This window comes from Crocodylus siamensis, chromosome 5 (assembly GCF_052110815.1).
Source record: "Crocodylus siamensis isolate JL-2025a chromosome 5, ASM5211081v1, whole genome shotgun sequence".
Classification (NCBI taxonomy): domain Eukaryota; kingdom Metazoa; phylum Chordata; order Crocodylia; family Crocodylidae; genus Crocodylus; species Crocodylus siamensis.
This window is the reverse complement of record NC_143399.1, coordinates 11,227,017-11,253,850: the sequence shown is the minus strand read 5'-3', so window position 1 is coordinate 11,253,850 and position 26,834 is coordinate 11,227,017. Positions and strand designations below refer to the sequence as shown.

The 26,834-nt window shown below is 42.5% G+C and overlaps 1 protein-coding gene across 2 annotated transcripts in view; it reads left to right on the top strand.

Annotated features, from left to right (window-relative positions):
* The window catches only part of USP24 (ubiquitin specific peptidase 24), an 88,747-nt gene that overhangs the window by 16,587 nt on the left and 45,326 nt on the right, over window positions 1-26,834 (top strand). For both annotated transcript variants that reach the window (XM_090047968.1, XM_090047967.1), the window contains exons 3-18: window positions 614-681; window positions 3,686-3,829; window positions 4,632-4,754; window positions 5,629-5,664; window positions 6,270-6,335; window positions 8,069-8,134; window positions 9,295-9,369; window positions 10,156-10,314; window positions 11,952-12,066; window positions 12,611-12,714; window positions 22,046-22,153; window positions 22,627-22,722; window positions 22,820-22,981; window positions 24,926-25,033; window positions 25,698-25,847; window positions 26,409-26,540. In XM_090047968.1, the coding sequence (XP_089904094.1) occupies window positions 614-681; window positions 3,686-3,829; window positions 4,632-4,754; window positions 5,629-5,664; window positions 6,270-6,335; window positions 8,069-8,134; window positions 9,295-9,369; window positions 10,156-10,314; window positions 11,952-12,066; window positions 12,611-12,714; window positions 22,046-22,153; window positions 22,627-22,722; window positions 22,820-22,981; window positions 24,926-25,033; window positions 25,698-25,847; window positions 26,409-26,540 (1,712 nt within the window). The remainder of the gene's footprint in view (window positions 1-613; window positions 682-3,685; window positions 3,830-4,631; window positions 4,755-5,628; window positions 5,665-6,269; window positions 6,336-8,068; window positions 8,135-9,294; window positions 9,370-10,155; window positions 10,315-11,951; window positions 12,067-12,610; window positions 12,715-22,045; window positions 22,154-22,626; window positions 22,723-22,819; window positions 22,982-24,925; window positions 25,034-25,697; window positions 25,848-26,408; window positions 26,541-26,834) is intronic.

Genomic DNA, 26,834 nt, shown 5'->3' with positions numbered 1-26,834 from the left:
AATTGATTTTGCTTTTTATTGATCATGCAATACTCAGCTTGTATAACCAGTTATTTTGTCTGAGTATCCTAATGGAAATACATTGTTGCTGTGTCATGTACTTGGACTTGATTCTTCCCTGTTCAGTCAAGTGTCCAGGGCAGTGTGTGCCGTGGAGGCAACATGCCTGATTCCTGGGTTAAAAAAGTTTAAGCCTGTCTTCCATTATAGTCTCTATCAGGCTAAGAAGGAAGTTATGCTGGTCGCAAAGGTATAAAATGTTATAGCAGGCAAAAAAATAAAAAACATGGGTCTGTGTGCAGGTTCATTCTTGGCTGAATCTGGAAGGCAGAAAAATATTGTGTTATTTGTATAAATCATACTTTCTGTTGACAGGAAAACTTAGTGCCAACATATTGTTGATGTTGCATTCAAAATTAAGTTGTACAAGTCAGAATTGTTGGAAACTAAGCCACCTCTGGTTTGGAGAAGGCCTGAGATCAGGTTTTTTTGACCCCTGTTCCTTGAAAATTGTAGCACAGATTATATATAAAGCCCAATAGAGTGTTTGTTGCTCCGACCAGACCAGCTGGAGGTTATCATGAGATTTATACCTTCTTTCCTTTTTTAAAAGGCCTTTCTGATTCAGATGAGAATTGCAAGAGATTTATGGACAGGTGTATGCCTGAAGCATTTAAAAAGGTAAGGAAGAAAATGCACAAATCCAGTTTCCATGGTCAGGAGTCCATTCGTGAAACACATGCTGCGTTCCCTTCTGTTCAATGTTATTGTAACTAGGGACCATATAACTACAGGCAACCCCTGCTTAACGCTCTTAATTGGTTCCGGAAAAACCAAGCATTAAGTGGAAGCGCACTAAGCGAAACCCGTTTCCCCATAGGAATTAATGTAAATTACTTACCACCACTTCTTGTTGCAGCTTCTCAGCACTCCACCTCTTCCCACCCCTCTGCCTGCCTGCTGGCCGCACCAGCCCCACACTTCTGCAGCTCCACCCTGGGCTCCCACTGGCCCCACGTACCAGCCCCACACTTGTGCCACTCCACCCTGGGCCCCCGCCGGCCCCGGGCACTGTCAGAAGCCCTGCATTCATGCCTCCCGCCACTCGCCACTCCTCCCCATCCCCCCTGTCCACCAGCTGCTCCAGCACTGTGCGCCAGCCCGGGCCCCCAGTTCTGCTGCCCCGCCCTGGGCCCCTGCCAGCCCTGGCCCTGCAGCACCAGTGCAAGCCCCACGCACATTTCTGCCTGCCCACTCACTGCCGCTTCTCGCCTCCACTGCTGCTTTGCTGAGCGCTATAATGAAACTGGCTCAGCACAAAGCGAAATCGGGTATTAATTTTAAATGAGCGCTATAGCAAAATAGCGTTAAGTGAAACTGCATTAAGCAGGGGTTGCCTGTATTTAAATATAAATCTAGTCATTTGTCACAATTTTATGCATGCGCACACTTTCTCTTTTCTGTGTATTGTTTCGCTGACATCAGTGGTTCTTCAGGGGCCGGAATGGGGCGGGCACTAAACCACATGATTGACGGCCCAGTGGTTGCAAGTTTGAGGCCATAGCAGAAGCGCTCACAGTGCAGCCTGTCAGAGTCCACTGAATCTGTGAATCCTGCTCAATACCTTGTCACAAGGACACAAAAAGGACAGTGGTTCCTCCATATTGGACATAGGGGTCTGCCTCCTCAGTAGTGCATGTTCTTTACTTTCTAAAGAAAGCTGTATAAAGAGGTGATGTATTAAACCTTGGCTGGGATGATTTGGTTAGGGATGGTCCTGCTTTGAGCATGGAGTTGGACTAAAATCTAGGGTTTTCAACCTTTCTCTTAACAAGCGTACCCCTTCTGGTGGAAGCAGCCAGATGCGCGGGGGGGGGGGTCGCATGCAGTGGAGAGAGAGGGCCTCACACGTGGGTGCCACCGCCCCATGGTGCCACCTGCCACCACGTGCCATTGCACCTGCTTTGTACAGCAAAGGCAGTGACGCAGGGTGATGGATGGCAATGGCAGCCGCTACATGTGAGCCCCCCTGCCCCATGTCTGTCTGGAGAGGGGTGCCGCTGCCCTGCCGCCCCCTCCTCCCCCCACCCTGCTTCATCCTTGCCTGCCCCCGGGTACCCCCCATCACTTTTCCAAGTACCCCTAGGGGTACATGTACCCACGGTTGACAACCCCTGGACTAGATCAATGTTTCCCAGTTGGTGTGCTGTGGCACGATGATGTGCCATCAGAAATAAACAGGTGTGCCCTGGAATTTTGACACGGCAATGAGCTAAAAGGGGCTTATAAGTATGGAGATAGGAAATGCCTTAACAGGTGTGCCACAGAAAATGTTTATTAATGGAAGTGTGCCATGGGCTGGAAAAGGTTGGGTAACACTGGACTAGAATGACCTCTTAAGGTTCCTTCTAACCCTAATTTTATATGATTTTATGATTATAGCCATCAAATTCATCTAACTTTTTGGCTAGCTTATTCTAAGAGTAAGTGAAGAACAGTACATCCAATATCTTAATGTTAGCCAAGCACTTTGGAATAAAATCACTGGGGGAACGCTTGTCTTCCACGTAAACCATGCCATGAGTAAACTAGGAAAGAAAAAGTATGTGTATTGAAATCCAAGTTAGTCTCTGCTAAAACCTGTTTGTATTAGGGGTGTGCACCGATAGAGATTTTTAGACCCAATAGTGGTAGCCAGTATTTAAGGATGCATATTGGCTGATCCGATTTCCAATACACCTGCCTCCAGCTGGTAAGTCCAGTGTGGTGGGGGGGCAGATCAGTGCCCTCACCCTTGCAGTGAGGGAGGGGTCAGGGGCATGTGACCCCCAGATCTACAAGGGGTGGGCTGCAGAGGGGGCTGAGCTCAGAGCAGGCGCTGGCAGTGCTAGGAGGATGCTGCATCCATCCCAAATTTCACTGCCAGTCTGTTCCCAGCACCGCCACCGCCAACTGCCTGGTGCAGCCCCCGCTCTTCCCAGTGCATACGTGGAGGCAAGGCGTTGAGCCAGGACTGGGCCAGGTGGCTGGTGGCAGCGCTGGGGGTGGAGCAGTGGTGAAATATGGGGTGGATGCAGCATCCTACCAGCACCGCCACCACCCACTCCAAGCCCAGCCCCTGCCCAGAAGAGCCTCATGCAGCCCTAGCTGCAGCCTGCCCCACCCCTTGTAAATCCAGGGGGGGCACGCCCATCTCCCCCGTGCCCTCCCAGCACCTGCCCCTACCCCTACCCCCTCGCCGCAGGATGTCGATCTGCTCCCTCTCCCCTTCCATCACACTGGCCTTACCAGCTGGAGGCAGCTCTCCATGCTTCCAGCTCTGCTCCTCGCTGCCTGAGTGCTGTGTTTTGGCTGTGCGCAGCACAGGCATTTATCAGCCAAATCATTGGCCCCATTGGGCCAATATCCAATACAACCTGTTTTCTTTATATTGGTACCAATCCGATATCAGACCGATGTACTGGTGCACCTCTAGTTGGTAGTTTTAAAAACGTTGCTTTTTCTGCCATGTTACTACAAAATGAACTCTAAGCTAATATTTGTGCAAGGGTCAACTACTCCTAAATAGCATCTAAAAGTAAGTGTTATCCTGAAAATTTATAATCTGACAGAGTTTGAATTGCTTGTTACTCTTATTTTGGATGTTGTGGTCAAGTTACAAATTAATTTTCTGTTTTTTTGGTAGCTCCTGACGTCAAGTGCTGTTCATAAATGGGGTACTGAAATCCATGAGGGAATCTACAATATGCTGATGCTACTAGTTGATTTGGTTGCAGAAAGAGTTAAACAGGATCCAATTCCTGTTGGGCTTCTGGGTGTGCTTACAATGGTATTTATCTATATGTTTTCTTGTAATGACAGTATAATAAATTCATGGTACCTTTCGACTTGCCTGGAAAAATAATGGGTGATACAGGAGTAAATAATATTCATTAGATATATCCCTAGTTCATAAACAAACATCCTTAAAATGTGGAAATCTCTAGAAATCCATTGTGTACTCACGTGCATATATAGGCCTCAGGAATGTGTGACTTCTAATACTACTGCTACTTGTCACCATTTAAATTGTAGTTTAATTATCTATAAACTGTGGTAAGATGTTTGCCTGCCTTGGTTTGTGAGTGTCTAATTTGAGATAACAGAGACACCTGCATTTTACATAGTGAGTGCTTGGCATTTCTGGAGATCCAGCCCATTTCAAGGAATCTAAAGTTCAACAGTTAACTCATTAGCTAATTTTTGAAATCTTATGTTGTATTATTGGCTCTAAAAAGACAACATTGTTAAAGAATGAGCAGGGGTTTGGGGAGCAGGGTTTCCTGTCTGGTGATCCTAGCTCTGACACTATTACAGCTATTTTCAAATTGCTCTCGAGTCTGTCCTCAACCATTAAAGTAGAGACAAATATAACTGCCTCACCTGGATGTTTAAAATTGTTTGTATGGCACTCTGAGATACCTCTGTGTCCAGTCCAGTCTAATTAACAGTGGTATGGATGGTCTAGCTAAATGTTTACCTTTTCACTTGAAATACTTAACTGTCAACAGGAACTATGTCCCTTAAGTTAAATATTACTAAGACGGTTTATTCTTGAGGGCCATTCACTGTGCTTGGCTTTTTTCCCCCAGGCATTTAATCCTGACAATGAGTATCATTTCAAGAATCGAATGAAGGTGTGCCAGAGGAATTGGGCAGAAGTCTTTGGGGAAGGCAATATGCATGCTGTCTCGCCCGTATCTACTTTCCAGAAGGTGAGTGCATTTACATTTTTAAATCCCTCTTACAGAACAAACTTCCTTCAAAGCTGAACAGTACAAAGGTTCTACTATAATTGTTAATCCAAAGCAAGATGAAGTTAATCTTCAAGTAACCTCAGTGGGTGGGTTTTAAATACAAAAACTGGCTTGTTTAGAAAATCATTAAATGTTTTACCAGTGCTAAGTTTTCGTAAGTGGGACCTGACTCTGGAATTGGTGTCCTTTACCTCCTCCTCCTCCCCGCCCCCCCCAAACCATTGCTACAACCATACCTAGTAGATCAGTTGCAATTAAAAGATCATCCTTATTTCCTTATTTGTACAGTGTGAAATGACCAAGTTCTGGGCAAGACCAAATATATGAGTATCCACATTACAAAACACCATCTTAATTGACCATCTTGTTAGCAGTCTCAGAAGAAGCATCTCTCTGAAAGGGGCAGTCTTGCTTCCCTGCCCATATGCCTCCATTCAGACTTGCATTTTGATGCTTGCACTTTGACAGTAGCATGTACACTGGGGAAATAAATAGAACTTCATTCGTTTCCTAAAGCAAGTTGGGTCTTGTGAAAACAGAGCCTAAAGTTGTTTAGTAGGGTTCCACACCACTGGTAAGGTATAAATAGCTGTTTGTGAGGCACCTGCCACGGAACTTACTGTTGTGATAACACGTGGTTATTGATGTCAGGTATCATTCAAAAAAGGATTATGCCAATGAGGATGTCCAAAAGCTCTAGCTAATAGCACGTATGGGAAGCAGATTAACTTAAAGCCTTAAATATAATGCAGTTTCCACAGTATTGGTTTCAATTTTGGCATTGTTGCAAATATCTCACTAATTTTGTTAACTTTTTTTTTTAATCATCTAGGAACCCCACGGGTGGCTCGTGGATCTGGTAAACAGAGTAAGTAAACCCAACAGTAAGTGGGAGCCAAAGTACCAATTCTGGTGTCTGTTCCTTGATTCTTCATGCTCATTTGCCTATAAGATGGGCAGCAAGTTTTAAAATTTTAACCCTGCTCTTCCTGTCAGATGAGGTGCTTTCCTGGTCAAGTTGCCTCCCTACCTACCTGTGGCCTTATGGCTTGTTCCACTTAGCTGAGGGCACCTCTGAGGCTGCAGTGCCATTCAAAAAGCTGCTGCTGGAGAATAAGGGAATGGGGGGGAGGGCTGCCTTCTGTATCTCAGGCCATCATCCTGGGTGTATCTTTCACTCTTCTTTCTCTTGCCCACCTCTTGCTTCAGGTATGAGACTCCAAAGCTTGCTATTGAACTCAGGATTTGAACATAATTTTATAACGAGAGCTCCAGTGAACAGGAGTATTCGGTTAAATATCCTAGTAAGAGATCCTTGTTCGCATATACTTTGCCTGCCATCTTGAATTCTTATTGCACTGATCACTGGAAAACACAGCTTTTTATACTTCAAGTAAAAACTTGGAATACTTGCTTTATTGAACTTTTGAAGGGTAGTGTATGTTAATTTACTGCCATTCTACTGTTTTTCAGTTTGCAGAGCTGGGTGGATTTTCAGCAATTCAGTCTAAACTAAACTCGGAAGATATTGAACTTGGGGTAAGTTAACCTTTTGCTATTTTCCTTTTAAGTTGGTGTTCTATGTATAGAATTGCTACTATCCTGTTCAATAAAACCCGCTAGAACTGAGGCAGTACTCCAGAAAGCATGGCAGAAAATAGTTATACTGTTGAAACATGTTTTGGGGATCTGAGGAGGCATGAATCTTTCCCGGAGAGGATTTATCATTATTGAGGTCTAATTAGGTTGCAGTTTTATGTCCTGTGTGTTCTCAAGATGTTCCTTTATTTACCTCACAAGTAGGTACATTTTAATTGCAAGTGAAATTATTCTGTATGTAAATGTTAAGATCTCTAAAGTGTCAATCCTTCTAAATAACCCAAATGTTTAAATTACAGCAGCAAAATTAGACCTGATTAATGAATTACCATATAAACCTTATAATATCTTAGCTTCATACAACTGAACTTTTTTTGTACTGAATGTAAGTTAGGAAATTTAAAATATATACCAGCTTTCAAATTTAACTTGCCATGCCTAAGAACCAAGAACTAAGGGTGATTTGGAGGAGATATCTCATTTTAAAGCAGTTTGGAGGAAATGTTGTTTCCTTTGTCAGTGTGTTAATTTTGCCCCTTAAGGAGAGCAAAGTAGTTCATAATCAAATATGACAGGAGGAAAAGGGAGCTGGCCATGTATTGCTATGGATTTTTTTCTAAAATGACTAGTAACCTGTTCCTTAGGAAACTAATTTTTACTGTGTTCACTTAATTTACGGTCTCTTGGTGATAGCATCCCATTTCTTGCTGCAGGCAAATTGCCTTGTTTGAGGACGAAATAGATCTTGATGTGTCAGTGGTTGAAATTCTTGTGGCAGTAACTCTTTCTCTTAAATTTGTGTATTAAAAAATCTTGCCCCAAAAATCCTTGTATGGCTGATCTGTATGAGGAAGATTCTTCCTTGAGTTCTATGGAGAAATCTACTTTCTATTGAAGGTAGGAGGATTTGTCACAGAACTCCATAAAGATCATAAATTCAGAACCTAAGGAAAGAGTTTCTGCCTTGTGGCTTTCCACAGAACTTTTATTTGTTGTTCTTGGCGCTGTAAAGCAAGCTCTCAAAGTATTTATTGGCTGTTGCCATGAGATCACAAGCGGACTAACAGATCCGTGTGATAATGAAAACCACCATCATTGCTTTTTTGGTTAGCAAGGAAGAGATGCAATGCCATTCTAAAACATACAGTGGTTTAAGTTTGGACTGGATGCTGTTGTCATGAGTAGTTAAAGAATCCTTCTCACGTTGATGTAAAATTGTAAGCAAGAGAGTAAAATTGCGCATACAGGATAGACAGACACTAGTAAGCCTGCACCTGTATTTTAAAGAATGTTATTACAGCAAAAGCTGTGTTAACCGGCACTTTATTACCCAGAAAACTCCATTAACCGGCATCCGAGGGACGTGGCAAAAGCGAAACCAGAAGTACCGCTTCCGGATTTCGCCACTGCCGCAAGCAGAATCTTGTCACTTCTTCGGCCCAGGGTCCAGGGCAAAGCAGCCTACATGCAGGGCCCCCCTCCCTGTCCCCCAGCACACTCATGCCAGGGAGTGCATCAGACGGTGCACATTTGATTAACCGGAATACTTGATTAACTGGCATCCTGCATTCCCGGAGGATGCCAGATAACAGACCTTTTACTGTATTCCCCCTGAAAGAGTCTTTTTTTTTTTTTTTTTATCTGTCTCTAAGTGTCTCCTGTCTTTCTTCCAGGCAGTCTCTGCATTAGTTCAGCCACTTGGAGTATGTGCAGAGTATCTCAACTGCTCTGTAGTGCAGGTAAAATGCTGCTGTTCTGAGTTCTTCTCAGAAACTCTCAGCAATATTGTTCTCTTGGGTTTTGTATTGATTTTTTTTTTCATGTTTTAAGTGGATTTCTAAAGTATGGTATCCGAAAGTCATCACAGCTGGTACCTGTTAAGTTTGGTGTAGAAATCTGAAAAGTCATGCAGAAGGCTGAATTTAGTTTTCTGAGATGTATCAAATGGCTGACTGCTTGGTTTTGTCTTTCTGTTTTTTTTAAACACTGAAACATGTCTGACATTAAGATGCAAAATGTTAGTTGGCTGAATGCCATGTGTTGTCTTAGAAGCAATCTGTAGATTCACTTTCTGCATCTATTATAAGTAGTGCCTTTCAGAAGATATTGCTAACAACCAACAAATTCAGATGTGAGTTATTGAAAGTGAAGAAAGTTTTGAGTTTATCCATGAACAAAGCTGTGTGAGGGAAGCAGGTGGAGATACACCTGGGACATAGAGATTGGATACATCACTTTGTAACCGAAACAGTATAAGTGCTACTTCTTAATTCAAGCTAGACATGGTATGAATGAGCTTTTCAATGCAGGTTCAAAACATCAAGTTGATTAAACCAATGTAAACCAAAGATGAGAATATAATCTGGCCCAGTGGATACCTTTTGCTTTGGACTCCCAGTTCTTTTTAGCTAAGATCTACAGCTGATGTATCTGAGCTGGAGGTGGACAAATTTTGCTGGAGAGAGAAATCTTTATTAGTCCTAACCTCATACGCACTTTTGGTCCCATTTATGGCTAATATATTTGTAACTCTTCATTCATAGAGAAAGCAAGTAGGAAGAAATAAATGGGAAGATGGCTTTGTTGTACGTGTGATAACTGGTGTATGTTGAAAAGCCTAGATCTGTCAGATATTGTCCTGACCTAAGGCAGGACGTCATTCAGAACTGACCGTTTTATCTTGGACTCTTTAGCTTCATTCCCTGCTCATAGTCACTGGATGATTTATGCGATATTTGTTTTGGCTTATGTATCCAAAGTAATTAATTGTGAACTTATAGTCATTTAGCCTTTTCAGAAAGAAACTTCTAAGTTTAATTTCACCATAACCAGATCTTCCAAGTAACTTAACTGGCTCTAGGAAATACAAAATGATTCTGATTTTTCTCAAATTCTTTAGCCCATGCTGGATCCAGTCATTCATAAAATGATTAAATATGTACAAAATGTGGAAGAAAAGGACCTAAAAGACAAGGTAACTTTCTGCTCATCAAGTATGCAATGTGAATGTGTTTGTATATGTTGGAAATGCCGAACAGTAGTAACTTCAGAACAACTTGAATTAATTTCCATTGACCAGTATATCCTGACCTGAATTTAGACTGGGAATATATGTAATAGAATCCTGTGTAATGTGTTGTGTGCACTTACCAAGGCCTACGTAATCTTCAGAAAATCTCTAGTGTCAGATTTCCCTTCCTAAAATCCTTTCCCGTGATAGTTGTAAAACACGCTATTATAAATGCAGTCTTACAAAGTACTACATGCCTTCTGTTCTAACTTGGCTTTCAGATATTTGATATCCAACAGCATTAGACTCAGTTTAGTTGATTTGCTCTGTATTGTTTGCATCAAACATGTTGTTGCATTTCTTTCAGAAACAATATCACACTGGTTATTTAGAAAACATGGTTGATTTTAATTTTTATGACTTATGATGCTTCCCTAGGTTTTACTAAATGTGTCATCTGATGAGGTCAACGTGTCTTTCTTTTTTAGTTAGAAACTATGTGTGCTAGACACATGCTTTAGCCCACTGAATTTTCGGTGGAAATGACCTCTTTACCGCTGATTCCAGTAGTGAAAGTAACACTCTTGTAGCTCTTCGCAGACAGACACACTACTACAGATTAGAGAGAAAGCAGCCTGCCCCAAATCATGGGTGGTACCCTTTGTTTCATCATCTTCAAAGTCTGAAACATGCTTAAAGTAGAACACTGAAGAAGCCATGCAGGCATTAATGATAATTTGTCTTTAACAGAGGCTAGTTAGTATCCCTGAGCTCTTGTCTGGCATCAAGCTCCTATGCATGCGCTTCCAGCCTGACCTGGTAACTGTAGTAGATGACCTACGACTGGACATCCTGTTGCGCATGTTGAAGTCTCCTCACTTCAGTGCAAAAATGAATTCCCTCAAAGAAGTAAGTTTGAATATATCAGTATTTGGGCCACTCATGCTGCACCCAAACGATGCCCAAATGGCAGAGGGGTTCAGTGTTTCTAAACATTGTTGCCTTTGGAAAATCTCAACTCGTAGTAGCTGGCAAAGCAAGTCAATCTAACAAAAAAAAAACCACAGAAAGAAAGAAAGAAAGAAAAGCTTTGCAAGTTTAGTGGGTTCAGGGGCTAGTTTCCTAGCTGGAAATAATTCAGGTACTTTCACCCTTCTCTTACAGCTAGAGTTTCAGCTATATTCATAAACAACAGTCTTTGCTCTTCATGGATGTTACAGTGAGAGATCGTTCTGCCAACTCTGTGCATTGCTTAGGATATTTCAAACAAATATCTTATTTGTAATATGGAGCTCCATAAAAGCATGACATACTCTGAATTGAATCTTACCAGACTGTCACCATTTGGGTGCGTTTGAACTACCATTGTGCCTGGGAGCCCATCATGGGCAAATACCCTCTTTGTGCCAGGGACCATACAAGTGGAACTAGGAGGCATCTTTACCCCACAGAATGCATACAACAAAATGAAAGGTTGATTCCTTCAGTTCTTAGGAAAGCATGTTTCTCCCAGAAGCTTCTCTTTAGAAAGCTTTTTACATTAAGAGCATGTCTACACATGCAGTTAACGCGAAGCAATAAAACTCCAGAGTTTATTGCTTTGGAGTTTCTTGCTCCCAGGCGCACCGCACCGTCTGAACACATGCCCGGGAACAGTAAACTCTGTAAACTCAGTAAATCGCAGCACATTGGAGCTGAGGCAGAGCAGCCAGCAGGGGGCCCCAGGGTCAGCCTGTCAGCCTGGGGCTGCACCCCCTCAGCTCAGCATGCTGTAGAGGGGCTGGCTGGGGCTGCACTGGAGCACCCTTGTGCAGCGGGCAGTTCCTGCACTGAAGAATCCTTGTGTCCTAGCCAGCCAGGGCAGCGTACTTCACATGCACTGTTGCTGAGTAAATTGATTTACTCCAACCTAATAGGGGCACATGTGTAGACACCGATACATTTACTGTACAAAGTAATCTATTGTATAGTAAACGTCTCATGTAGCTGCACCTTAAATGTATTTTAGGGCTTCTCTCAAATTTGGTTCTTGTTTCTAAGGGGAACAGATACAGTTGTAATCAAACAAAGTTTACTAATGTATTTACTTTAATTTTGTGTCCTTGGTCATGAGAATGTTGTTTTCCTAGCAAACTAATTTAATTTCACATATTTAGGGTTTTTTTAAAGTTTTGTGGTCACTCATTACTAGAAGAAACTGAGATGTGAGAATTCTCTGTCTAATGAAAATGCAGAACTAACTTGAGCGGTGTAGGAAGGCACATACTTTGAGAACTTCCTGGTACACCTGCATTTACAGGACAGGAGTTCTCTGTATGCAGTGACAGAATGGGAGTAGGAAGCTGGGGAATTTAGAGGTAGACAAACATCAAAGCTGTTTCTTTTTTGCTCCTGGCCTTTGACAGCGGGCTGGTTTTTGTTGGGTTTTTTTTTTTTTGTCTGTTTTTAATTCCAGTGCATGTGATACCCCACTGAACTTTTTGAATGGATTTTACTGTGTTTGAGAATTAGACATAGATATAAGTTTCACATTCTGTGACTTATAGGTAACCAAATTAATAGAAGACAGCACTGTATCCAAATCGGTGAAGAATGCAATAGATACCGACCGATTATTAAACTGGCTAGTAGAAAATTCTGTTTTATCAATTGCGCTAGAAGGTAAGCACTCTTGCAGTTTGTACCTTGCCTTGTAATTAATGGGACAATCAGTTGGAATCCTATTCCGTTTTCTGAATAGGAAACTCCTTTGCAGAGAATCTGCTAGCCTACTACCATTTATTTTGATGCTAAGAAGGTTTTTGAGAATATCACTGGTAAACCCCACTCTTCTTTTCATGTATGTGGCTGTCTGCCACTGCTTTCTCAGTTTCACTTCCAGCTTTGCAGCTGGTATTACTAGTTAATACCCACCAGCAGAGAAATGACAGTTTTGCCTCCAGTCAGTTTCAGTTCTCTGATAAAGTACTGTCAAATGCACAGAAAATAATCCATCATTGCTCTTCAGTTCTATTCTCTGATTTTTCTTTTTTCGTAATCTTAGGAATAGCCTGTAATAAATAGCAGATGCAGAATTTTCCGATGGAAATAAGATTTAGTTGACACTTCCTGAAAATAAAAAGCCTCTTGTGGCTGACTTAAGAAATGACTCGTGTTCTGTGATAACTTAAAAATGCAATTCATCTGTCTCCTTTTATTCTTTTAGGCAATATAGACCAAGCGCAATACTGTGACCGCATAAAGGGAATTATTGAACTGCTAGGCAGTAAATTATCTTTAGATGAGCTCACTAAGATTTGGAGAATACAGGTACGTTTATGGGTGCTTTTTATTTTTTAAATATCATTTTAAAAATTAGCCAGTGTCTTAAGGTGGCTGTTTAGAATTTTGGTGTGAAAATACGAAGTCAAGCTACTTCTAAGGTTTTATAGCTGTTCATTTATGGGCTGGACCGTCATATTACTTGGTTAATTTCCTTACAGAATCATGGTGTGCATTATTAATTTAAATATCAGTGGAATTTTTCATTTTCAGCCATGGCCATTAACATTTTGCCCATATGATAATGCTGGAACACCTTTAGAAAGAGAGCTTCTTCACTTGTACTCTGTTAAGCACTAATCACATGCAAGGAAATGATCTAGACATCTTATCACCAGTTCTTAAAATATTAAGGTAGCTTCATTGCTAGGTAGATTGTGCATGAAACTGCCAAGTGATTTCATATATACTTATAGTAAAACAAAATTGAGTATAGAGAAAAATATTAAGAAAAAACAGTAACCATAATGCATCTAGGTTTAAACTTGGCCCTTGTCTGTGTAGGTTGCAGGCTATTTTGTGTACTGGGGATGTAGGAGGAAGCATCTTATTCCTGAAGGATTCCTTTACTTGATAATACTGAAATGCAGTGTCTACCCTCCAGCTCCACAGTTTTGTCATCCTGTTCTCCCTGAGGCCCTAGGCAGACACTACACTCACAACAGGATTAACCAGTTAATTGCATCTTAAAGTATAAACTGGCCATGTGTTCATTGGATTAATGGCTCAGTAAAACAGGAAACCAGCTATAAAGTTATTACATAGAAAACCTGTTATGAAGTTATTGCATCTACATGAGCAATTAAGAAGAAGAAATGAACTTGAGTATAGTTTGGGCTCGAGTCAGCTGCTTCTGGGCACAGCATCTGCATATGCATCTGGGACCACAGCAGTTTGAGCTGGGGCAGAGCAACCCCGGGCTGGCAGCAGGCTCAGGGGGTCAGCTCTGGGCTCCAGGTAGTGGTGTCAGGTGGTGGAGGGGCTGACTGGGACACAAGTGCTAAAGTGTGGAGCTGTGTGGCAGTCCCCCGCACTCTAGCAACCTCATGCCTCAGCCAGCCCTTGTTCCCATCTACACGTGTGTTTTGGCAGAGTAAATAACTGTACTGTAAAATAGTACTGTCCCCAACAGTTAACTTACTCTAGCAGAGTTAATATAATGCGCCGTAATGCCAGTGCATGTGCAGACAATGATGCTTTATTGCGGGGCTAATTGGTCAACTCTGCATTAAAGTGCATGTGTAGATGCAGCCCTTGTGGCTATTTACCATCATACTTTAAATTGAATGTATGGTAAGCTCCAGCCCCAGAACAAAGTCTCAGTCAGCTGATTGTTGGCCTAATCAGGACAGTGGCAAGATGAGAGCCCTGGGGTAGTCCTAATCAACTGATCAGGACCGTTCTGGGGCTCAAGCCCAGGAGTAGTCCCAATTCTGCCAACAAACAGCTGACCAACTGGCTCTAGGGACCACATGGGAGCTCAGACTGGCCCCATTGGTCCCCAGGGGCAGCCAGCGTTCAGTTGGGCTCCCCCTGCACTGGCAACATGGCCCAACTGGGATCAGATCCCTGATCTTACAGTTGTCTCCTGCCATGCACGTGGCACGGCTGGAGGCACAATTGTTAGGATTGCAGATCAGACCACATCGCATCTTCAACTGAACATTTGAGGTGGGGGGTGGGGTGCTGATGGACAGTACCATTATGTTTCAGGTTACTTTAATCTGCCTGACCTGTTTTTAATTAAAAAAAAAAAAAAAATCCCCCCTCCATGGCTGCTCTCCCCCTTGATAAGTACCCAAATGTGTCAGCAGAGTGGGGGATACTAGAGGTTTTCATGTAATATCCATTTAACGTTTTTTCAAAGGCGTGTACTATTGTAACTGCCACCCGTGGGCCAACAGATTTAGCTTGGTGCTTATTTTGTACAAGTTTTACTCTTGCTTCCTAATTAACATCTGTACCTTCAAGGATCTGTTCCTTTTTTCTATCCTAGTATTTCTCAGCTGGTAGCGTGTGAACCTGGTGGGAAGGGGGAGATTATGAGACTTTGAAAATATGCTCAGAATCTAAAGCAAATAGAACTTTATTCTTCAACCTCTTTATCACCATCCAGAGTCAAGTATTCAATTTATATCTTGAAGCATGAGTGTTCATTACTGTAGACTAATTGATAAATGTTTTTCTCTTAAAAGTAAATGGAAAGGGCTTGCAAAAACACTTAGAATAAGAAGCTATCAACCTGAAAAGGAGGCTGTTCTAATGACCATGCTTTATAATGTTATTTTTTCTGAATCCAACTCATCGTCAGCCCTTAAAGAAAAGGTGCTCATATTCTATTAATGTTCTCTCAACTTATTCTTACATATGCATTACTGATTGATCAGTCATTCTGTCATATTAAGAAATTCAGCTTAAGAGCACTCATATTAATCACTCCTTAGAAAAGATGATTCAAATGCTTAATGCAAAATGCACTTTGAAAGGTTGTCTCTTTTTAGTTGGAACAGTTTGAACTGAAATGTTATGTGCCAGTGCAGAGAGGGTTTGTTTGGTTTTGGTGGTGTTTAAGTTGGTACAAACAATTCAATCCCCTATAATGTGTATAGCTTTGAATTATTTGAAGTCTTTGGATGCCTTGAGAGATCTACATCAGTCCCTACTGTGTGTGAATATGATGGTTTTTTAGAATTGTGCCATTAACATGTCCTCAGCTGTAATACTTTGTGTGAACCCTGGCCTGTGGTGTCCACCTGAACACTGAGAGGTGTTAGATCTTGTCCTGAATGGAATCTCTTTTTATATTGGCAATGAGAATGGGATGTTCCCAAAGGAAAACTTTATACATGGGTTAGAGGTGCACCGATACATCAGTCCCATATTGGATCGGTATGGAGATAGGGAAAATTAACAGTATCGGAAATCAACTTTTTTTGCCCGATGTGGCTAATAATGTGTCAATGAATGCCCCATGCATGCGCACAGCTGCACCATGCACACACCCCGAGCACATCCCATCCCAGCCCAGCCCCTGCTGCAAAGAGCCCGGCACAGACCTGGCCGCAGCCTGCAGCAGCAGCCCAGCCCGCCCTGCGCGGACATCTGGGGGCACACGCCCCCTTGCCTTCCTGGGATACGTGCAGCAGCGGGAGCTGCTGCTGCCACCCCACTACCCTCACCACCACCCCCTCATGCATCCCCTGAACAAACTGGTCATGGCTCCATCCCAGCAGGGCAGCGGTGGGCAAGCAGTGGTGGCCTTGATCTGCCCACCCCCCTCATCTTTCCCCCCACACCAGCCCAGTTCTGGTGTTCATGCTGCCCAGCTGCATATCAGGTCAGTGTCAGCTGATATGGCTCCTTAAAAATCGGCTCAAAAAATCTCTATCTGTGCATCCCTAATGTAGATTAAAAATTGAAGAAATTCAATTTTTTATTAGACTTTGGTTTGGTAGTAGGAATGCATAAGGAGAAAAGTCCACCTTTATACCTGGGGGCTTCACACCCAACACATTCTCTCCCCTATCCATTGCCCTTCTGTATCCCAAACAGACCTATTTTATTTCCTAGCACCTTTTAAGAAGATTTTGACATGTTCAGATTTCAAAATGACTGTTAATTTCTGAAAGGAGAGCTTGACAGTTTACTGTTAAGATATTGAAATAACTGCTGACTACAGAGTAGATGAACAAGAGGCTGGAAATTATCAGTTTACTTAAATAGTTCAAAAATGTTGTTCAGTCATTTCCTAACATATGGTGTATAAAGCTTATGTAACTTCCCATGCAGGTGCACTGCAGTGTCTGTAAGGTGCATCTCTCCCAAGCCTTTTGCACTAAAGGGTTACATATGGCATTTGTATAAAGTTTCCTAGTTCCTTAATGACCTAGTTGCTGCTGACACAGCACCTTATCTCTGGCTCGGATGTAGCATTGAAGCATTTTAAGGATGCTGCAATGAGTGATGCAGCTTTTTTTATTATTTTTTTTTTTCTTTCCCTCCTGCCCCACCCAACCTTCTCCCCAGTCCCTAGAGCAGTGGTTCCCCAACTGTGGGATGCAACCCCAAATGGGGTCACAACATCAGCAGGTGGGGTCATGATAAACAAGGATCTGGGTTGGGAGCAAGGGGCCATGCCAAGCAAATGGGGTCATGCTGAGGAAATGGTTGGGAAGCACTGCCCTAGAGGCAGGAGCTAGAAGAGTAATGATTCAGTCCACTCGTGGACCCGGTCTAAGGCCTGCATAGGGGGCACTCCACTAGTTCTCTTCACTGTGGTTTTAATATGAGACTTGAATGTGGGCTTTCCCTCCTCCCAGCTTCAGGTCAAATAATCTGTATATTGGCAGATGCTATGGTACGGTTCTTTTTATTCATGTAAAACCTCTGCATACGAAGATTTTTGTTTTATGACTCTTGCTAACTTTTCCTGCTTGGTTTCAGTTGAGTAGGGTATTGTGTTTGGATGTTTTTTTCATTATCCAATTTGCCATTTCATTCTTTTGGGATTAAATCGATCACCAGAATACAGAAGCAATTTGAACTTCAGCTGCAGGCTTCATTGGGTACCACTGTTGCCTTGGTAGTGCTGTCTGGGGATGCAGCTGTAGTCTAGTCTGAATCTTGCCTCTCCTAGTTTTATTTCTGATTTTTAGGGAAGGAGCATTACTCGGTGGTTAGAACTTAGTATGGCCTGTTAGGAGTTTTGGGTTTTACCAGCTCTTCCACTGTATGATCTTACCTGTATGTTCTGCTTTGATTTTCCCCAGGGTGATTATAAAGGCACTGTAATATGCAAGGACAGAATTTCACATTGCAAATCCTTCTCAGACAGTATAAATTGTCAGCCTCAGACCCACTGCTTACTTGTGAGTTCTCTCCCAATGAGATGGTCTGTCAGGCAGGCATACAGTCAGACCCCCAGTTACACGATTTCAAGTTGCACTGATTCACGTATGCACGCTTTGTATAACGTGACCACGTTTCAACTTGCATGATACCCTGCTTCACATTTACACTGTTTGCGATAAGCGGTTGTTAGTTTGGAGTCTGCGTACATGGCATTAGCATCACTTGTCATCTCCTCCAAGACTGTCCATCATTTTTGGTTAAACTAACCCCTGAATATTTGTGAAAATGGCGTCAAAGAAAGCCTTTGATGTTGTGCCCAACAGAGCACATTGGTCTATCACCCTGGCCTAGAAAATAGAAATCCTTGATAAATTAAGAGAAGACAACAGTGCTGCATCGATTGCTCGCCAATACAGTTTAAGTGAATTGAATGTGCGTACCATTAAAAAAAAGTGAGCAACAAATTACAGACTGTGTAAAAACAACAATCCCTGTGAGTTCAAGAGTGTCGTTGGTGACTAGAATTCCTTATTTAGATAAAGCTGAGAAACTCCTTAATCTTTGGCTCGATGAAATAACCAATATAAAAGGAGCAGTTGTCGACAGCGTGGCAGCTGGGGCTAAAGCTTTGTCTCTGTATGAGCACATAGCCAGGAGTAAAGGTTTTAATAAGGCTATTAATTCCATCATTTTGTGTTTTTAAATATCCTTTTATTATGAAATGTTATCAAATTTGTTCCCAGGTCCTTATCCCCCTGGTTTCCATTGACTTAATGCCTCGAGTTACACAGTTTCAGCTTACATGGTGTTTTTCAGGAACGTATCCTGTGTAACTCGGGGTCTGACTGTATTCCTTTCATGGCAGGAAGTGTTGTTTGGCTCATAGTAGTTCAAGCGTGGGCTAAGTTGTTTTTAAAAGTTGCCCTGGGTCTGTACATTTCTAAGTGAAGAGCACATGGAAGCAGGCTCATTGGTGGGATGCACTGAGGCACATGCATGACTTGCCACAGACCTTTTATGAGCATAGCACTGGGAGGGACTTCTGCCTGCTGTCCTAGTGGCTATGTCACAAGTGGTCCTATAATTCATGACTTATTTGTAATGTGTTTGACCTTTTTTTGGAGGGTGAATAAGGTTGTCAGAGCTCCCAGGGGACTGTATTAAGAATGGGGCCAAAGAATAGCTCCCAGGTATAGGGAACTGCAGAGAGAAGGGATTTACATATCATGAGTTGGCCAGATGATTTGATAGTCAGGTAACTACTCTGACTTTCAGCAGCAGGTATAGTGTTAGCTGTAGTTTTTCTCATGACTCTTGACTTCCCCAACTCAGGATGAGGAAGTGCAGTATAGGGTCAGCAGACTTGCATTTATGGAGTTGGCATCCCAAACGAAGTTTTATGTTAACAACATTTTTGTCCTAGGAGCAGAAGCCCCTAGATCACTTGAGTTCAAACTTCATTTTCCTTCTTCCAGCTTCTGAAAACTTCACATGCTCATTTTGTAATGCTATTATCCAATGTAATGTGATGTAGAATTCCAGCACAAAAGCTCTGGATACTGCCACTTTTGCAGTGAGTGGAAGAGCTGGAGCTGAACACCCCCTCCACACACCCATGCCTACCTACATGGGAAGAGCCCTTGACTGGTCTATGCTGTCACCACATTGAATTAGGCTTTCCCAGGAATGCTAATGTTCTTGTTCCTCTTCAAAGCCTCTTCAGGTTCCCAAGCACTGGCAGGACAGGTGTATGTAGGTTGACAACAGAAGTGAGGGGCTAGGGTAAATCCAGAGGGGGTGCAGTGGCACCCTTTCAGACCCCAGCTGCTGCTCTCACGGCGTGGACCTCTTTAAGTTCCCAAACCGGGTAAGAGCTCCCTTTCCCTCCATGCACGGTGGAACTCCCGCTTCTCCCCCCCATTCCCTCTTCCCGTGCCTGCTGCTGCTGCTGTCTTTGCTGTCTCTGGCTTCCCCAGGGGCTGGGAGAGCTCCAGCGCCACTCCTTATTCTTGCTGGACTGTGTCGGGGGCTGAGCTCAGCTCAGGATAGCAGCAGCAAACAGGTCCCTCCTCCCTGCTGGATTTCTAACACCTCACAGGGGTTCCTGTCAGCTTGGGAACTGGTTTGGGTAGGGGGAACCTGCCAGCTGCCACTGCCACTGTGTCTAGCAGCACTGCATTGCACAGCAGCAGGGATGGGAGGTGCCACTGAGCACAGAGGGAGGGGGTTGTCGAGAGTGAGGAGAGGGAAGGGGTTTCTTATCTGATTCAGGGACTTAAAAAGTTGCTAGCTGCTGCTCCCATGTCAGATTTGTGCACGGGGTGAGTGCGGACTCGGGGCTCCCCACCCTGCCACCCTTCCCTTTGGGCCTCCACATCCCAGCGTGGCAAGGCCGAGCGGGGGAAAGGCAGGGAAGCTCGGTGCCGCCACTGGGAACTCCGCACTGCGAGGTGCCCCCTGCCTGCCTGGTAGCAGTGTAGAGTTGTGCCCCTTGCTGCTGCTGGGTGGGCAGTGGGTGCCTTGCCATGGCAGTGCGGGGCTCCCAGCAGGGGCAACAAGCTTCCCCACTTGGTTCTGCCCTGCCACACTGGGTCCTGCCAAGTCCCTGTCCTCTGAGGCCTTGGGAGAGGGCAGCAGGGCAGGGAGCCTGCAGCAGGCAGTCCTCACTTAACCCATGGGCTCTGCTCCAGCTGTGCTGCCCATGGGAGAAGGGGCAGCTGGGCTTCGCTCCATTGCAACAGCTGCCCCCTCCCCGGGCAGCTGCTGGGAGGTGGGGCAGGGGGCTGAGGACCTGGGTCCTTGACCCTGTAGCCCTGGCAGCTGGGTCCCCCCGCCAGCAGAGCTGGGGAGGCGGCAAGCTGTGGTTAGGGAGTGAAGGGGGGCTGTGGGTCAGGAGTGAGGGGCAATGGCAGCGGCATTGACACTGGCACATCAGGGCTGCTCAGCACCACAAAGTTGGTGGGGGTGGGGGGTTGCCTAGACCCGCATCCTGGTGAGTGAAGAGGGCAGGGGTAACTCATTTTTCTGTGATTAAAAAAAACCCTGAATCAAATGCCAACATTTATAGGTATTTACAATTTATTTTATTATAGCAGTTGAGGCACTAGTAGGTTTTCAAATTGCTTTAAAATTGTAAATGTATCAATAAAATATTGTGATCAACTGATACTTATATATATAATGGCGTTTCATTTTAATCATGGAAAAATGTAAACTTTGGGGATTTTAATTGGAGAATTTGCAACTTTTATCAGAGAATCTGATTTTTAAACAGAAAACCAGTATCCCTGCTTATAACTGGAAGTAGATTAAATCATTTTTGTGCGCAGCCTTTGTGAATGGCTTTGGAAAATTATTATTATGGATCAGAAAATAGATTGGGGAGAGGGTTATTGAGCCAGTCATGGAGAGCTTCAGTAACTTTCTGTTTGAGTGCCGGTGTTTTCGTACTTTAGGGATATATTTGGTAGCCGTATTGGTCTGAGGCAAAAAGAAATGGAAAACTCCAGAACTCTTGTTTTCAGAGATGATATCTTTTATTAGACCAACTAAGAAATTAAAAAAAAAAAAACATATCCTTTTCTGCAAGCTTAGGCACACGCCTTTCCTCGGGCTCAGAGAAAATTAAAGATGGTATAAAGTCCCCATAGGTAGAAATTAAACTTAATTTTTCAACAGAGGAAGTTGAAGGTGGAAATCTGTCCCTCTGGGTGCATGAGAGTGTCTTTGTGAGTTGCTCTTTGATGTGCAGATCAGGCAGGATTCCCTCCCTGGTGGTGTCGGGTGGCAGAAAGGCAGGGATGTGTAGAAATCTTTCTTGTCCATAGTTGGTCTCCCCTTAAAAAATAAGGTTGAACAGGTTAATAAAGTTAAACAGGGAAATGCAAAATATTTTTGGAAGCAGTCATTTAATATAAAGTCCCTCCTTGTCTATAGCATTTACACCAGTGGTTCTCACTCTTTTTGGACTTGAGGCTCTCCTCATTGAACTCAAGATGCTCTTCCATAACTTCTGTGGATTGAATGGTACCCAGTTTCTAAAGCTATATCCTTGTAAAGGGGCCAGGCACTGGGCATGGGAAATCATCCAGCACAGACAAGCCTACGGCTACACTTACCTCCTTGTACCTCAGGTCACCCTTCAGAGGATCTAGTGCCACCCCAGAACATTTGCAGATAACATAGCGCTTTTCACCAAATAGCCATTTGTCTCTGGTCACTATTATGACTGTTTTGGGGTCTTGTCAGACTGAAAAACTTGCCCCTTGTTACTGTACGAAGGCTTTTCTCAATATTTGCCTGGTAGTGAAATGAGGAATCATTCATTCTTTCATCTGTCTTTCCTTAGATATTGGAAGGTTTTTACACTGTGAAGTTTGTATAGTAGGAGAAGTCCCATCTTAAAATTTTCTTCGTTTGATTATTGCAAAAAAATAGCTTTTATCTGCTTGTCTCCCTCCTCTTTCAGTCAGGACAATCATCCACTGTGATTGAAAACATTCATACTATTATTGCTGCAGCTGCTGTGAAGTTCAGCTCTGATCAACTTAATCATCTGTTTGTTCTTATTCAGAATGTAAGTTTTCATCTGAATTTAAATTTCTTATTAAAATGGATTTCGATATGTTTGAGTCTCCCATCTACAAACGCCATTTTTGAATAGTAATTTCGATCAAAACATTGAATCTGACCTTAAGAAAAGATGGAAATATGTACTTAAAATTGCTGTCTGCTCCTATTATATTGTCAATTAACTTGCTTAAGTCTCACTTAAATAGTTAAAGCCTTTCTCTATCTGTGCTAGAAGTACTTTCAAGAAAAGGTTTCATTATTACGTCTGATTGTACTGTGTTTTTAACGCGTTTAGTGAATGAGTTGTGTAATTCCCAATAACAAAAATGGGAATTGGCACATTTAAAACGCGTGCCTCTCAATATTTTGGTGATGACACTGTTAAAGAGCAGATGAAAGCAATTAAGAGCTTTGGAACTTTGCATGTCGGTTACATATTTGCTGCTGTCATGAAAATAATATTTCTTTGCCCTGCAGAGTTGGGAGATTGAGAGCGATAGAGTGCGACAGAAACTACTGAGCCTTATAGGACGCATTGGTCGGGAAGCGCGCATTGAGACGACCACTGGAAAGGCATGAGAAATACCTTCTTCCATTGCTAGATAAAGGATAAGGTTGGATATCCTTGTAATTGCTGGTCATGGCCTAACCTTGTATATTGTCTTTGTAGGTCTTGGAGGTGCTTTGGGAACTGGCCCATCTTCCAACATTACCCTGTAATCTAATTCAGCAGGCCTTGGAGGAACATCTGACAATCCTTAGTGATGCTTATGCAGTGAAGGAGGCAATCAAAAGAAGCTACATCATCAAGTGCATTGAAGATATTAAAAGGGTTGGTCTGTCCTTAGGATTATCTTTTTCCCCAAAGTGGCACGATCTATAAAGTTTTAATATTGCCCTGTCCCCTCTTCTATCAAATGGTACAGTTTGACCCTGGTCCCATCTGTAAGTTCTTACCTTGGGGAGTCCACAAGAGGGGTACAGTTTGTTTGATCCAGTTTTATTATGAGACTCATAGTCTCTTGCCTTTGTTTTAAACAAATTTCTAGCCAAAGGAGTGATCAGTTTTTGGGAAAACTGCAAGGATGGACTCAAGGTTAGAATTTGCAGATGGAACTGCTATTAAGGTATGTCAGTATTTTAGTATGTTCCTTAAATGTGAACTATCCTCTTTTTTTTTTTTTTTGAAAGTGAAGTATGTTTTCTAGTGTATCTATCAGACAAATCTCAAAACACAAATTGGCTTTTAAATTTCAGTAATGGTTTAGACTTAAGGAAACACTTTCCGTGCCTAACAACAACCATCTATTCTTGCAGCTGAATGTTCAAAATGTTTCCTGGGCAGCACAAAAATATGCTTCTGAAGAGTGAGATTGGAGGGTTTTGACCATGTGAACTCATGGCATGTGGTCTTAAACTGTTTCTCCACACTTAACCATGCTATCTTTGTATCACATGGTCTTTCTTTCAGCCTGCAAGAATGCTTCTGTCTTCTTGGGTTGTCTAAAATGTGCCATTGTAAAGGGAAATGGCTTTTCATTAGTTTGGGCCCTTTTTTCCCTTATGCTGAACTACATCAATATGGGAACTGCCTTTTCTAGTTTCCCAACAGCAGCCCAAGAAGATTTTTAGTACCACCATTATTCCTAGGTGCCAAGATAGCTGACTTCCTTGCTAGCAAGAGATTTTTTTCCCCCTAACACTGAGGAGTGCAAATCTCGGGCTTTGTCATGGAGAATATTTGTTGAAATCCCTCCTTTCCTGTTCTCACTACCAATGGCTCTTAAATGTATCCTTAAACCATATTACAGCTTTCTGCAGTATCTGAATCCAGGCCTCTGCTAGCGTGGAATCACAAACACATGTGCACTTACTCATGAGAATGAGAGGAAATTTAATAATATCTGAGTAATTAAAAAATAAGCCTAGCAGTATTTCCAGATGTGTGAAGTCAGGGTAGCTTTGTCCATCGGTCTGGTGGAATTCTAAATGGGGATGCGGCATTAATAGTTAGTATCTAAACCAAAAACAAGATACTACCTTCACAGACAAAAGCTTAGTGAGCTAACTTCTGTGGTCAAACTTAATGGAAAGGGGAGGTTCCTGAAGGCCTCACCCAGCAGAGCTCTGAGCAGTTTTTCAGCATGAGGATTTTTAGCTTGTGGTTTGATCTTGTGTAGCATTATTTTTCAAAAATAAACTTGGTTTTTCATCTATAGACCCATTGCAGCTCTGCAACATCACACTGAGACAGCCACTGATTATGTCCCTACTGCTGCTTTAATCGTAAATCAGCAGACCAAATCATTTAAATTATTTCTTCCCTGATTCCTCTTCCTGCTTCTTAAACTTGATCTTTCACTGGGTGGCTGTTCCTGGCTACTGTTGCCATCTGTACCTTGGCTGCCTGTCCTGTTGTCTTTCCCTCCTGACCTCAGAGAGCCTGTTTTTTGTTTTTCATCCTGCTTTCTCATCTATCTCTAGTTTTGTTAATTTCTTGACTACGCAATCTCTTATCAGTGAGGTGAGACCACAGGCTAAAGAACAGGAGTGGCTAACTAGTCCTTGTGTGTTTGGAAAACTAAAAGATACTTCCATTATATTTGAAGATGAATTGGGAAGTAGTGACAGTGCACACTTTTATGAAAGAAAATAGCTGTTATCTGCAGTGGTGGGAGTATCTGAGAATAAACAGGCTTCCACATGCTTTTACAGTAAATAGGTCTGTTGTTTATCACGTGCACTTGTGTAATTGTTCAACTTTTCTCATTACTAGTCATCCCAACACAACAATCCCCAGTTTGTGTGGGTGGTGCCAGCTTTACGTCAGCTCCATGAAATCACACGTTCGTTTATCAAGCAAACATACCAAAAGCAAGACAAGGTAAGAGCATGTGCTGAAATATTTTTGAAGGCACAGCATACCCATCAGGCTTCTGCCTTTGTACCAACAGAATACATATTACTTACTTATGGTCTGCTCGATTTTAGTGTCTAATAGTGGTGATGACTTCATAGCATGTTTTTAATGTTGTAATTCCCTAGTGTTCCGAGCTGTTCATTTATGTGCAAGTAATCTCTTTTATAGGAGAACTGGTCCTTTTATCTTAGTTTTCCATGCCATTGCCATGCAGACCTGATTGGAGAGCTTAAGATGGCTGACATTTAGACTAGCTCAAACAGGATGATCTTGTAAATTGCCTTTTGAGCCAAAAAAATCAAATTTGATTCTTGGAGAGTAAAATTAAAATGGCACCCCAGTCTGCCAGCATGTCACATTTTGTGTTATACCTGTTTTGCGTTGAGGTGTTGGCTTTACCGAAGTCCAGAGCCAGTGCTTCATTGCCAAATGCCAAAAGATAGCAGCCTTCAAGGAAGCCTTTAAGATGGGGTTGGCAGGGGTAGGGGTGAGGAGTTTTGCAGGGCTGCGGTGCTTGCTGAATAATGCCACAATTCTCAGGAAGGTCTTTAATACTTCTACAGAAGTGCAAAACTGCCTGGTGGTGAGTGTTTTACAGATTCTTTTTCCTTACTGTTTTTTTGTGAAGAGCATCATTCAAGATTTGAAGAAAAATTTTGAGATAGTAAAGCTGGTGACAGGAAGCCTAATATCATGTCATCGATTGGCTGCATCTGTAGCAGGTCCTGGAGGACTTGTTGGAACAACATTAGTGGATGGCCGATACACCTACCGGGAGGTACTAGGCAGCATACTTTTTGCTGTTTTAAAACACAGTATGAGAATGTGTGTTCAACACTTGGACGATGCTGTATGTGCGTGTGTATGCTATGCTTCCTCCTTCCAAAAATCCATTTTATTATTTGTAATATAAATAAATTGAGCGTTATTCATTATTTAACTATTAAATGTTGGTGCAGTTCTGTGTTAATAGACTGGTAGTTGGAATTGGTTGCATCCATTTCAGACCAAAAAAATATTTGCATATTAGTATGTGGGTTCAGTAGAAGCAGAGAACTTGCCATCCTGGTGTTCTTATGCTTTTGGTTTCTTTGCTCATTTTTATTCTGAGAAGGTGGCCCAAATGATATCTTTAGCTTAAAATAGAAATGATAGCAGGCCCTGCAACAATCTCTGGGCAGGCCTGTTCACATGGACTTGATTGCAGATGCAGTTTCTGGTTCTCCAGACTTTCTGACAATCGCACGTTAACAGTTGAGACAAAAAATATATTTTCAATTTAAAAGTTCTCTCTCAGAATGACAGGACTTTATACTTGATTCTGTTTTCTCCTCTTCAGTACCTAGAGGCACATCTAAAATTTTTAGCATTTTTTCTGCAAGAAGCCACCCTCTACCTGGGTTGGAATCGTGCGAGGGAAATCTGGGAATGCCTTGTGACTGGTCAGGATGTTTGCGAGTTAGATCGTGAGGTAAGAAACTTCAAATGATTTCCCTGTGATTGAGGAATGGAGTTAGCAGCTCATTCATTAGTGGCTCTCCAGTTAATCTTTTATTGCTTTCTGTTTGTCTTTAAATACTTTCCAAAGTCATGTGGAATGATACTGGTTTTATATTTTAACAATAACTAGCATGTTGCACTGAACATAAATGTATTTGGCTGAAAGGGAATTTTGGTCGGCCATCTCTATATGAGAGTTCTCTTCATTTCTTGCTTAATGTTCAGCCCATGGAGTCATATACAACAAAATGTCATTTTAACATTT